The sequence below is a fragment of the Cynocephalus volans genome, chromosome 3, assembly GCF_027409185.1.
Source record: "Cynocephalus volans isolate mCynVol1 chromosome 3, mCynVol1.pri, whole genome shotgun sequence".
Taxonomy (NCBI): Eukaryota; Metazoa; Chordata; class Mammalia; order Dermoptera; family Cynocephalidae; genus Cynocephalus; species Cynocephalus volans.
In genome coordinates this window covers 100175967-100188069 of record NC_084462.1, presented here as the reverse complement: position 1 = coordinate 100188069, position 12103 = coordinate 100175967, and the positions used below count along the sequence as shown (strand labels likewise).

The window sequence follows — 12103 nt, the reverse complement described above, 5'->3', positions numbered from 1 at the left end:
ATGAAGAACATTGAATTACATAATTTTTGTCCCCAAACGGGCAAAGAATTGGCCAATGAAAATCAAATGCAGAGGAATTAATGTTCTTATGTCAAATTAGGAAGGGATGTTTCATACAGTCCTGCAAAGAGTCTATTCTAAATCCTGATGTTCAATATTTTTATTAATAAACTGGAGATTGGAGTTGAATGTGTTATAAGGTGGTTAATAATTTGAAGCTGAGAGATGTAAGTCTTCTCTAGTTAGGGTTAAAGTTAATAAATTAGGAAAGTGGTCTCAAATTACTAAATTAAATTTCACTATGTATAAGAAGCAGGTATAAGAACAACTGAATTGTTCAGCCTATGGAAGGAGGGTAAGTTGGGAAGAAATCACCTTCTAAAAATCTAATCAAAAAGATAATTTATTACACAGCTCAGAACCAGGTGGAATGAGTGACCTAGGATTCGCAATGAGCTATGTTTCAGAAATGTGGAGTTCTGATAGTACTATGAAATATCTGATCTCATTGGATTTTGGAATATTTGCAGAATACATACTGGTTGTGTATATTCAAAAATCTGAAATCCAAAATGTTCCAGTGAGCATTTCCTTTCAGCATCATGTTGGTGCTCAAATTTTTGGAGCATTCTGGATTTTTATATTAGGGATGCTCAACCTGCTGTTCTTTGTAAGGACAATTAATTTAGAATTAACATTTATCAATCAGCATTTAAAGTCTCAGAAGACATGAAGAACCTGCTGCCCACTCCTAGGCTTGGCTTCAAAATAAACTCTTCTTAAACTTTAAATTAACCAGTAAGCATTGTGATCATCCTATTACCTTTGCTGAGGGTTCACTTTATCTCTAATATTAACAAAATAGAAAATTTATTTTTATTTACTGGTAGAGTTGTTTTAATTTATATCTCTTAAAGTGATTACTGAGGCGATGTTTTGCTGTGTTCTGTCCTGTCTTTGGTTTTTCTTTTTTGTGTCGGTTTGGTTAGGTTTTTCTTTTTTGTTTTCTGAGAGCTTTGGACAGAAAGGCTCTTTTCAGAAAGGAAAGGAAAATAGCGACTGTGAGAAGATGATAAAGCAGTTTGCACTGTTAGGAAAAATATGAGAGAGCTTATACCAAAGACCGAAGATCTTTGGGTTGGCATACCTCCACATCACAGGGACTTTTCATTAGTGACTTCCATAGCCACTGTCTGGTGCATATTCTTGTTAAGTTTGGCTTAAAAAGGATGGCTCTGGGGATATTCTATTCTTTCTAGTGAATGTTACCCTGTTAGTAGACGCTAACAGTTATTTTAATAGAGTGACACCTGAGAGGCACTGGCTTTACCGCTGCCGTGTTTGGACAAACCAGCATATTTCACATGGATGCTTTTCTAGCATTCAGGTATTACTCTGTACAACTCCAGGAGTGCTCATCTGCAAAGCCAAATAGGCTTCCTGAAGGCTATCCCTTGCTGTGAAAAATTAGGATCTTTGTTTCTAAGAGTTCCTCCACTCCTGCTGCTTTATTCCCCACCTGAAGCAACAGTGCTCTGTTAGGAAAGTGATTATGATGTGACAAACAGAGGATATGACTTCAGGAGGAGAACAGGCATCAGGAGCAGGTGAGATTTAGTATGCTGAAGTTGTGTTTACATGCAGAGGTTAGAAGTAGAGGATAAGAGACTAGAAATAAAATGATTATACAGGCTGACAGGAACTGAGATGGTTGGGTATTTCATAAGGAAACAACCTTTCAAATTCCTGCCTATCAGAATGTTAAAAATAAGATACAGTGTTCAGAGTAATGGGAACATAATATTGGGGGCAGGATATGGGGAATTTGGGTCTTGTTCTCCCCTTGCTGAAGAAATTGTCATGGTTGGAGACTTTCTTGGTCCCTTGTTGAACATGATCATGTATGCTTCTCCCTGGGACTGCAAGTAAAGAACTATAAACACAAGTATGCTTCTGGAGGTGAAGTTCTCTCTGGGACTTTGGAGAAAGGCTGTCCTGTCCACTTATGATGGTGTCTGCCTGCTCCTGACCCCAGCCCTTCCCTCACATTGCTCTGTTTAGGTAACTCATGTCTGCTGATCACCTGCTTTTCCGGTCACTGATGATTTATTGGAAGTATTTTGGTTGTAAGTGACAGAAATCCAACCAAACTAGATGACACAGATGCACACAAAGGAGAACTTACTGGTTCAGATATACATCTGGGAAGTTCAAAGGAGAAAAATTTGCTTCTGGCATGTCTAGAATCCGGAAGACAAAACAATGTCATCAATATTTCCCCTTCTCTCTTTCTAGTGTTCTCTTTTCTGTGTTGGCTTCATTCTTAGGAAAGAAAGATTATCACTGGCAGTTGCTAGTTTGTTTAATCCTCAGAGTTCATAATCCCCGAGAAAAGTTAGTGATTCTTTTTGTTCTATAACAAATCTCAGAAGGGGCTCTCTTAAGCTAATTTGGATCAAGTGTCCATCCCTATGGTTAGGTGGTTGGGGTCGCATTATTGACTGCCCACCAGAATCACATTTTGAGAGTGGAGGAGCGATGCCAGACAGGATGGCATACAGGACAACAAAATTAAGTCTCCCTTTCCCTGCAAAGAATCAGCAACAGGTTTGGGTTTACTCCCCATAACCAAAAGCTATTTGGGGTTAGATCCGTTACTGCTCTTGCTATATTGACTCCTTGCCCCTGTTCATGTGTGCGTGTGCAAGCATGTGCACACACATCTATCTATCTGTGTAGAAAGTCCTTTTTATGCCTCAGAACTGTTAATATGCCTCCCTCCACTGAGGTTCAGGGACAAATGGAGCTGGCCCTGTGAAAGGGTCTGACATCAGTGACTACAGCTGAAAGGAACTGGGCCAGTCAAAGGCTAACATTCAGCCATCCCTCAAATTCTGGAGTTGGGAGGGGCTCTAGTGACTGTCCAATCTCCTTGTTTCTTTTAGAGGAAACTGGCCTTGAGCTTTGCATCTCAGCTAATGCTCTCCCAACAATCTGTCCTATGCCGTCTCTTTTTGTTCTACCATGCTGATTGTCCCTTCGTTTGTGGCATTAAATCCAAAGGATTTAGAGTGATTTGGTGTAAAATATAGAAGAGTTTTACTTTTTTGTTGATATTCATGTCCTCTGTCTCTCCACAGCCACCAGTCAGCTGGGACTAGCCTCTCTAGCCTCTCTTTACACTGTCCCAGTGTCTTGACCTCCCATTTGTTTCCTATCGTTAGGGCACTTCAGTTTTCACTAGTATTGTCCCCTAAAGACATAAGCAAAGGACAAGGTCAGAGCAGTCAGTTGTATTCCTTATTAGTGGCTTTGAGAAGAGGCTTTGGAGGAAGAGGTTGAAACTAATGGCTGTAATGAAATTTTGGGTTCTCTAAAGATTTCATTTATGTATGTTTTCAGTCTCCCCATTAAATCCATATCTGTTCTGTGTACCTTTGCACATGGTTTGCATATTATACTAACATCTATTACTGAAACCTTGCTAACTTCTTAAATTGTGTAGCAAAGGCTGTGAAACTTACTCTTAGAAAACATAAAATATGAAGAGCAAAAGTCATAGCTCTGAGTATTGAATGAAGCAGTGTTTTAGAAAAAATAACACAGAAAAACAAAATACTAAACTAAAAAAGATATGGTGTAGTTTTAATTTGTATGATATATATCCTGTTTGTCCTTTCTGAATTTAGTAAAGGTGCACTAGATGTTAAAAAGTTTCTTTTTATCATGCAGAGAATTTTAATCTAGCATTTTAGAAAACTTTTTACAAATTCGTCGATAAAAAGTGTGTCAGAATGTTACTTTCCATTTTCAGAGATTGTGAACTGGAATTTTAAATAATTTCTCTGGGAATAACTATTTTCTTAAGTTTAAAGCTTTTAATAAACAAAACAAACAAACAAAAAATCTCAAACCTTTTCTTGGTGGTTCTCATGCCCCCTGTATTCTTAAGTATATGTTAACTAGTTTCATATGTATTTTGTTCTCTGACTCAAATTCAGTCCTTTAATTTAAAAAAAGAAATTGTGTAATTAGTACTTAATTGCTTTGGATGTTTTGGGTATTTGGAGGAGAGGGTAATTCAAAGGCCAGAGAAATTAAACTGTGAACAACATTCTTAATGCATGTGTAATTCCTTTTTTAAAAATATCCTCTAAAGGCAGATCTGACAACTTAAAAATAAATGAAGACCTGAGTTGATTTTAAAAATTAGCATCAGTTTTATCTTTGAATGCAGTTTTATTGATTTTTTTAAAGTTAAATTAGAGCAAGGACCATTGAAGTGCTAGAAATCAAGAAATTATCTAGTTCAAGAGATAATCAAGAGATTATCTCCTCTTCAGGCAGGTGTCATCTATATAATATGTGACAGATGGCCATCTGCCTCTATTGTGCTTCACAATCTTCCAAGAGGAAAATAAGAATTTTTCCCCACTTCATAAAAATTATACGTGAACAAATTTAAATTTTGGCATAATAGTGGCGTAAGGTCTACTGAGACAAACTGGAACTTGACAGACATGAGCTATTGTCCTGTATATGTAACTATTCGAGAGGTCTAGGTTTTGGTTGTCATTAAACTTCTCTAGGCCACTTTTTTTTTCCTTTTTTGTTTTGGCTGCTGGATGGTACAGGGATCGAGCCCTGGACCTTGGTGTTGTCAACACCACACTGAGCTAACTGGCCAGCTTCTAGGCCACTTTTATCATGGAATGTTTGACTAATAATCTCTAAGATTTTATTAGCTCAGAAATACTGTGTTTCATGAGATACCCATTATCTAAAAATCCACATTTTGTGGATGTGGAGGCTAACAGTCTGCTTTTAAGTGATCATATTCTTATATTAATTTTGATAATGAACATTTAAACTATGACATTAACGAGCTTAGTAGTTATGAAATATGTTGGGTTTTAAAATATCCACCTTAAATTAGAAGAGCCTTACTTTATGTCTGCTAAATTTACTGAATAAGATAGGTATACAGGACTTGGAAATTGATTTCATATTGATTCTCAGCCATTTTGGGAAATTATACTAAAAATACCATTCCATATTATTTCCATTACTCTTTTCTGTTTCTAACTAATATTATTCTTACTTTTTTCTTAATCCTGATCATTTTTTTTCTTGAAGAAAACAGCAGATTAAACATCTAATTTATACTTGGGAGATTCAAAGAATCATAAGTAACAGTTTGGCTCAAATATGTACAAAGTATTATAAGAACCTTTATGACACGTATGATTCTCAACGAAAATATAAATTGTAAAACTGACTGTAGAAGAGATAAAAATCTAAACAGATCAGTAATCGTAGAAGAAATAGGAAAAGTAACTAGAGAGCTGTCCAACAATAGCTCCAGGCACAGATTGGGTTAATGGGGGAATTCTACCAAAATGTTAAGGAGTGAATAAGTCCAATGTTATTTTAAATACTTGAGATCAAAGAAAAAAGCAGGAAAATTTCCCATCAGGGTTAAGGAAAGGAATGCTGTTCCTCCCTTACAACTGAGATGAACCTCAGGTAAACATGTAGAGCAGACAGTTAGGATCAAGGATGAAAGATAATAGCAAGAGTTGTCAACTAAAATCTTGAACTTTGAGCCAAGTTTGGTGCCTCTGTACCTTGTTGATACATTGGGAGTTAAATTTGGAAAGAAAAGTATTGTCAGTGTAGGAAGGTTTTGCAGACGACATGGATATTCTTAAAAATGTACTTATATTTTATTCCATTATCCTTTTTGAGTATTAAATGTGTGTGGAGCATATGTTGGTGGTGAGAATAGGACAGTGGATAGGATATTAGAAAATGAAAAGAAAACTTTCCTGCCCTCAGAACTACAGCATCAGACCCAGTATGTGAGAGAGAGACAGCCACATGCACAGCAGTATAAGGAAATGAACAAAGAATGAGGCAGAAGAGAAGTCATGTGGGCTGATGACCGAGGGACATAACCTCAAGATCCCAGTGTTGGAACGCTGACATACTTGTACAAACCTAATTTTAAATCCATGCCCAATGGTTTGCATAAAGATGTAATGGTAAGAAATCTGTCAAGGTGCGGGGGCCAAGAAACAAGCAAAATGCGAAGGCTGGGATTAAGCCAGATGAACAAGGCTGATCTTAAAGATCTCCCACTGTGGTAGAAACTTTTGGGGCCTAGATCAGGTGAACAAGGCCCCCTGTTTATCAGTGTTCCTTACTATTGTACTGTCATTTCCTCTGAACTTTGCCAAATTGTTCCCTCCTTTCATAGGAGATCTCAGAGGAAAGAAACAATTGAAGGTCAAAACAGGGGAATTAAGGCAGTGAGAGTTTAGTAAATAAATTAAAGGAAGGAGGAAATGCTCAGTACATAGTATTTCAGATGTTGGGAATAATTTCTTCGATGTAAAATATAGAAGTGTAATATCGCTGGTGGTAACGTAGACTTCTAGATGCTATCCTTTAGGTACACTTACCATTGGATCAGCTTCATAGAGAGAGGGGCAGAGGGAGGGAAAAAAAGAGGGGTGTGTGTGTGTGTGTGTGTGTGTGTGTGTGTGAGAGAGAGAGAGAGAGAGAGAGAGAGAGAGAGCGAGCAAGAGAGAGAAGAGAGAGACATGTGCCACTTGTACTTTGAAGTTCTCCACAAAAAGATGGAAAAATTCACTTGATGTTTTATGTTCAGGTCTGGGGATTTGGGTTTTTTATTCTCACATTAAGTAAGTCATGCAATTTAAAGTGTAGGTATTGTGTTAGTAATTTTGGTGCAGTGAACAGGAGTGCAGCATCTGCCTTTTAAAGGGATTTTAGTGTGTGCATCTGGATTGATTGGTGACCTTTGAAATTTTGTTTTGAGCTGCTGTCAGAAACATAATCATTTTTCTTTCTGAAGCAGATTTTAACATCTGCAAAGGTAGATCAAACTAGGATAGTTTTAATAAAATATTAACCTACCTTTTTTAATGTCAACCCAGCTTTTAAAACTGTTCATCAGCTACCTGAAACATCAGCTCAGGGTGCTGGAGTTGATTTTAATAAATGCTTTTTCATTAAACGTTCTCCTTGTGGTCAGAGTACAGTTAAAGGATAAAAATTTTTCCAGTCTTGTTCTTCAGCTGCATATACAAATTCTCTTGTTCTTAAAGTAACATTACTCTAATTTGTATTTTATTATCTCAACAGTTAATTTGAAATTTTTTATATTGTAAGGAGGAGAGATTCTTCAAAATCTGGATAGTTTAAAAATATTGATTTTTAATAAAATTTCACTTAAATACCTTCTTTAAATATGTGTCTTGTCATTAAAAAGTTATTTACGTTTAAAATGCTGACCTTTCAAGAAGTACACAAGAGTGTTCTAAAACAGAGTTTCTGAACATTGGCCATGAAACCACTGTCTTGGGCTGACAAATGGATTGGAAATAAGCTACCCAACACTGGGAATGGGCCATTAATTTTAATCAAAGGTGATGCAGGAAGGCGAATGGGATGCATGACAATGTCAACAGCCCAGTAGGTGTTAAGAGACCACACAGCCTTCCTTGTTACTTGGTTGGGCCATTAGTTGAGGTTGGGTGAAGACAGAAAGCCACGTCTGGAATTGAATGACCAGGTCACTCCAAAATCTAATGGAGAACTCCCCATTTCAGAAATCACATTGTAATGCCATTAGAAGTCAAGGACAGCATTTAGAAAATATTGGAGGATTTTTCTTTTTTTTTAAACAAGCACCTTGCTAGTTTTTTCTGACTTTATCAAGCTTCCTGTTTTCCTGTCTCCTTTCCTTCTGAATGGATCATTGATACTCATAGAGGATCAAGAAACTGAACAAATTTCAGAAAAAAAAATCTTAAAGCCTGTTTGCTTTTCAGAATTACATATCGTTGTAAAATTCTGGTAAATGCCAGAAATAATAGCATACCAAAGGAATTAAGCAGGATAAGGAAGTCTTTGTGGTGATCTCACTGTCCTTGTCCCTTTCTTGTGTGTTGGAATAGTTTCACTGATTGAAACTAAACTCAGTTTTTTTCTTAATTGTAAAGGCCACTGTGTTGGTAAATTGTCAGTATTAGCTGATAACATCAGTGATATTCACTGTGGTGAAAGCCTTTTCTTTCAATCAGTAAGTATATTTATTTTGAGTATTTTCAATTAAAAAAACAGGTAGCATGTGACAGCTTGAATTAATGATGTTTATAATAAAGACATAAAAATGCAGAGGGAGAAAAGCATTTTTATATCTATGCTTCAGGTTTGTTAAGAAAGTTCATTTATTCTGACACAGCATTGCATGCATAAGAAAGATATGTATGACTGCATTAGTAATTTTTACACATATTTAAGAAAGAAAAGCAATTATATTGCTGTCTTGCTAATGGAATACTGTTATAAATAATAGTATTTGCTCTTCCTGTAGATGAAGATCAGCTCCGTGCAAAGGGTTATGACAAAACACCAGACTTTATTTTACAAGTACCAGTTGGTAAGTCCTTAAACTCTGTTATGCAGATATTTATAGAGAAAAAGGATATGTTTTTTCCATACTTTTTTGTCAATATATTAATATTAGCAAATGTTATCAGAGTAGATTAGATTTATAATACTGTATCCATTGGGTGAAATAGTTGGAAAAGATTCTTTTAAATAGCAGAAAATAATAAGGTCAGAAGAAATCTATAACTTAAAAACTTTCACATATATTTAAAAATGAACATGTCTTCTAAAGACATTTTGGTTGCCATTTTGAACTCATTTCTCTAAATTTTGAATTTTTTGAAACACAGTTCTGTTGAAAAGCCACTCACTTTGGTCTGCTTGACGCATCACTTGTCAAGTTATGCAGGCAGTCTCAGAAACAGGAAAGGGACTTTTTTAAAAAATGATAAAAATAAAAGGGATGTGATTGTAGCATAAATGTTGTAATGAACATGTACAACACGTTGTTTTATAACTGCATCATTAGATGATGGTAAGGGATAAGCCTCTACTCATAAATGAGAAGCACAGAGAGGCCTGTTCAGAATTCAGAATTTTCCACCTTCCGTTCACTTCACCGTATATTAGTAATGCTTTGTCCCTTAGCTGTAGAAGGGCACATAATTCACTGGATTGAAAGCAAAGCCTCATTTGGTGATGAATGTAGCCACCACGCCTACCTGCATGACCAGTTCTGGAGCTACTGGAATAGGTAAGGTCCCATTATTTCTCTCTTAAGATAAACGATACTCAGCTGAAATCTCATTAGAAAAAAATATTTTGTTTAACTGGTAAAAATGCTAGTAGCCTTTGTTTCTAGTAAATGTAGAGTCTTGATTAATGAATTCATTTCAGATAATTTAAACTTCTCTGCTTTTATAATGTTGCTTTTTTTTAAAACTAGATATCTCTATAGAAGGTCAAAATTAGTATATACTCCATTTTCCATTTTACAGTGATAACACTGGTGTCACTTAAAATATGGCTAATAAAATGTGGTGTATACTATAATATTAACACTGAATTTTTATTCTTTTGACATGAAATTTATGCTTACTGTCAGACCTTTAAAAATAATTTATCATGAGCTGTCTGAGGAAGGTATCCGAATGGTATGAAGATGAAAATGATTTACCTTCCAACAGTAGAAAACAGTTTACCTACTAACTTCTATCAGCATTCCTGAAGGTATGGAGATGTCGGCGATTAAGAAAGCGTAGTGGTTGGGGTAACACATGCTGTTTATTGTGTACCCACCACGTGCCCAGGCCTGCAGATTATCTCAGTTAATTCTCACAAGTAAATTACATTTATCCCCATTTTATAGATAACTAAACTGATACTCAGAGAAAATAATATGCCACACAGTTAGTTATCATGGGCCTGTATTTATCTCTCTCTCTCACTCCCAAACCTGTGCTATTTCTAGCACAACACTATTGTCATTTTCAATGCAACTGGTGAAACTTTGGCTTTTTCTATTAGTGCAGTCCCAGGTTTTTACTCTGCACATTTTTCCCCTTAGAACAGGAGGTGGGCCAAGTGATAGCCTTTCTAGATTAACTGTGTTCCTCGGTCACTGGCCAACAGTAAGTATGTAATAATAAGATGACATTGGCTCAGATTGTTAAGGAATGAGACAGTAGCATCTGTGGACAATAGCCTTATCCTGGAAAAAAAGCCATGACAGGCTACAGACTTTGGCATTATATAGTTACTTGGCTTTACAAAAGGCCGACAGACCTTGCCCGTAGCAGCTGTGCTAAACTAAGCCCACTTTTTGCCATGGTAACAATGATCATGACAAAATGCTGAATGTAATGGCTTTCTTGATTTTCTTGTGTAATTGCGCGTAGCATCCGAGCTTTACTTTACAGGGATGGAGGAGGAAAGTGCAAAATGTTTTAGAAATCAATGCTGCTTCAGCGTTTCCTATGTTTTATTCAGTCATTATTCAAATTATCAGTAATGTGACAAATTGAATTTTAGATTTTTAGCAATTTTATGATGAATTTGAAAGAGTAAAGAAAGCATCATTTTTGATAGTATAGGGAAAGCAATGACAAGAAAATCAAATTGCATAAGTTTAGGTTGCTAAAGGATTAAAAAAACTGATCAGCTCAATCAGTATGCATTCAGACCCTTTTCCCTCCTTTGGTACTGGTCAAGTCTTTTCCAAGGAACAATTACAAATAGAGTCCCAAATAGTAGAGCTTACTTAAAAACTCCAAAAGCATGTCTTTATTCTAAAACAACTTAGCTATTTATTGAATGCCTACTATGTGCCTATTTAGAGGCTGATTATATAATCTAGTCACCTGTGTGACATACATATGGATTATTGACATGGCTGGAGGGGGGTCTAAGTGATAATTTAAAACAGTTTCCTTTGGGCTGAATTTTATGTTATTTGTTGCATACTACTTTTTTCGTCCTAATGATGTTTTACATTGACTACTATAGATTTACATTCCCTGAACACATTGTTTGAAAATATACCAGCTAAGTGGGCATTATTCATTTAGGACATGATACTTGAGAAGGGAAAGCCAGCCTTGGTTTTAAATGGTCCATCACTCAAGGAGGAAATGCTGTACACTACACAGAAGTCACTTGTTTTACCAAATGTCTGCAGAGAGGCTAAGAAATGCCGGTGCTTGAGTTCAGAATGGAACGTGGACCCATTTACTTGGATATAAAATTTTAGTTAGAATGGTGATACAGACTTACCAGTGATGGAGCATTTTGACAGAAAAAGAACTCAGCCCTTTTGTGCAAATATGAGATCCCACTCTTTTCATATTTTGCCTCAATACAACTTACATAGCAATTGCTAAAATTCCTCAAGTTGGAATAAATTCTCTCCCACCTGGGGGCTTCCTTTCAGGGAGGGTATGCTTGGCATTAGGGCTAATTGCTTTATTTAGTGTGATAAGCCTCTAGACATAAAAACTAATGTTACCTAATTGTCACACTGTTTTCAGATTGAAGATTATATTTGACAATAAGTGTTCAATTGATATTTGTTGAATAATGCTTTTGAATAAACCCATTTTCCCACACAACCACAGAGATCCTAATTTTTAGATTAACATTTCTGTAAGAGTTTCCTTTTATAGGAGGTTGATGTTCTTACTCAGCCTTTCGGCAGCTTGACACAGTAGATCACACCTTCCCTCTTTATTAAAACATTTTCTTTTCTTGGCATCCATGCTATCATTTTCTCCTGGATTTCTTCCCGCGGTGTCAGCAGCACACTCAGTCTCCCTGGCTGGCTGTTCTTCCTCTTCCCAGCCTCTCGGCTGGAGAGCCCTGGAGCTCAGTGCCCACCCTCTGCCCTTTTCTATCTCCACTCATTCCCTAGTGATCCCTCAAGGGTTTCATCATGTCCTGTGGCTTTGTATACCTATTCTGGTTTCTCTATGCTGGTTTCTACTAATTTTAACCCCCAGCCTAATATTTCCCAAGTACAAATTTGTTTGCCACTCAGTATTTCCTCTTAGGTATCTAGTAGATCTAGTAGATATCTCAGACTTAACATGTCCAAAGCTAAACTCTTGAGTTTCCCCTGCAAGCATCTTACTTTCCCATTTTCCCCCAGTTCAATTAATGGTGCCACAATTTGCCCAGATACTCAGTC

General features: G+C 36.5%; 1 protein-coding gene across 2 annotated transcripts in view; it reads left to right on the top strand.

Annotated features, from left to right (window-relative positions):
* Positions 1 to 12103, top strand: part of CDIN1 (CDAN1 interacting nuclease 1) — a 217112-nt gene that overhangs the window by 98872 nt on the left and 106137 nt on the right. Inside the window, exons 9-10 of one of the 2 annotated variants that reach the window (XM_063089350.1) lie at positions 8405 to 8470; positions 9070 to 9175. In XM_063089350.1, coding sequence (XP_062945420.1) covers positions 8405 to 8470; positions 9070 to 9175 — 172 coding nt within the window. Of the gene's footprint in view, positions 1 to 8404; positions 8471 to 9051; positions 9176 to 12103 lie in introns of both variants that reach the window. The other variant, XM_063089349.1, reaches the window with a different exon arrangement.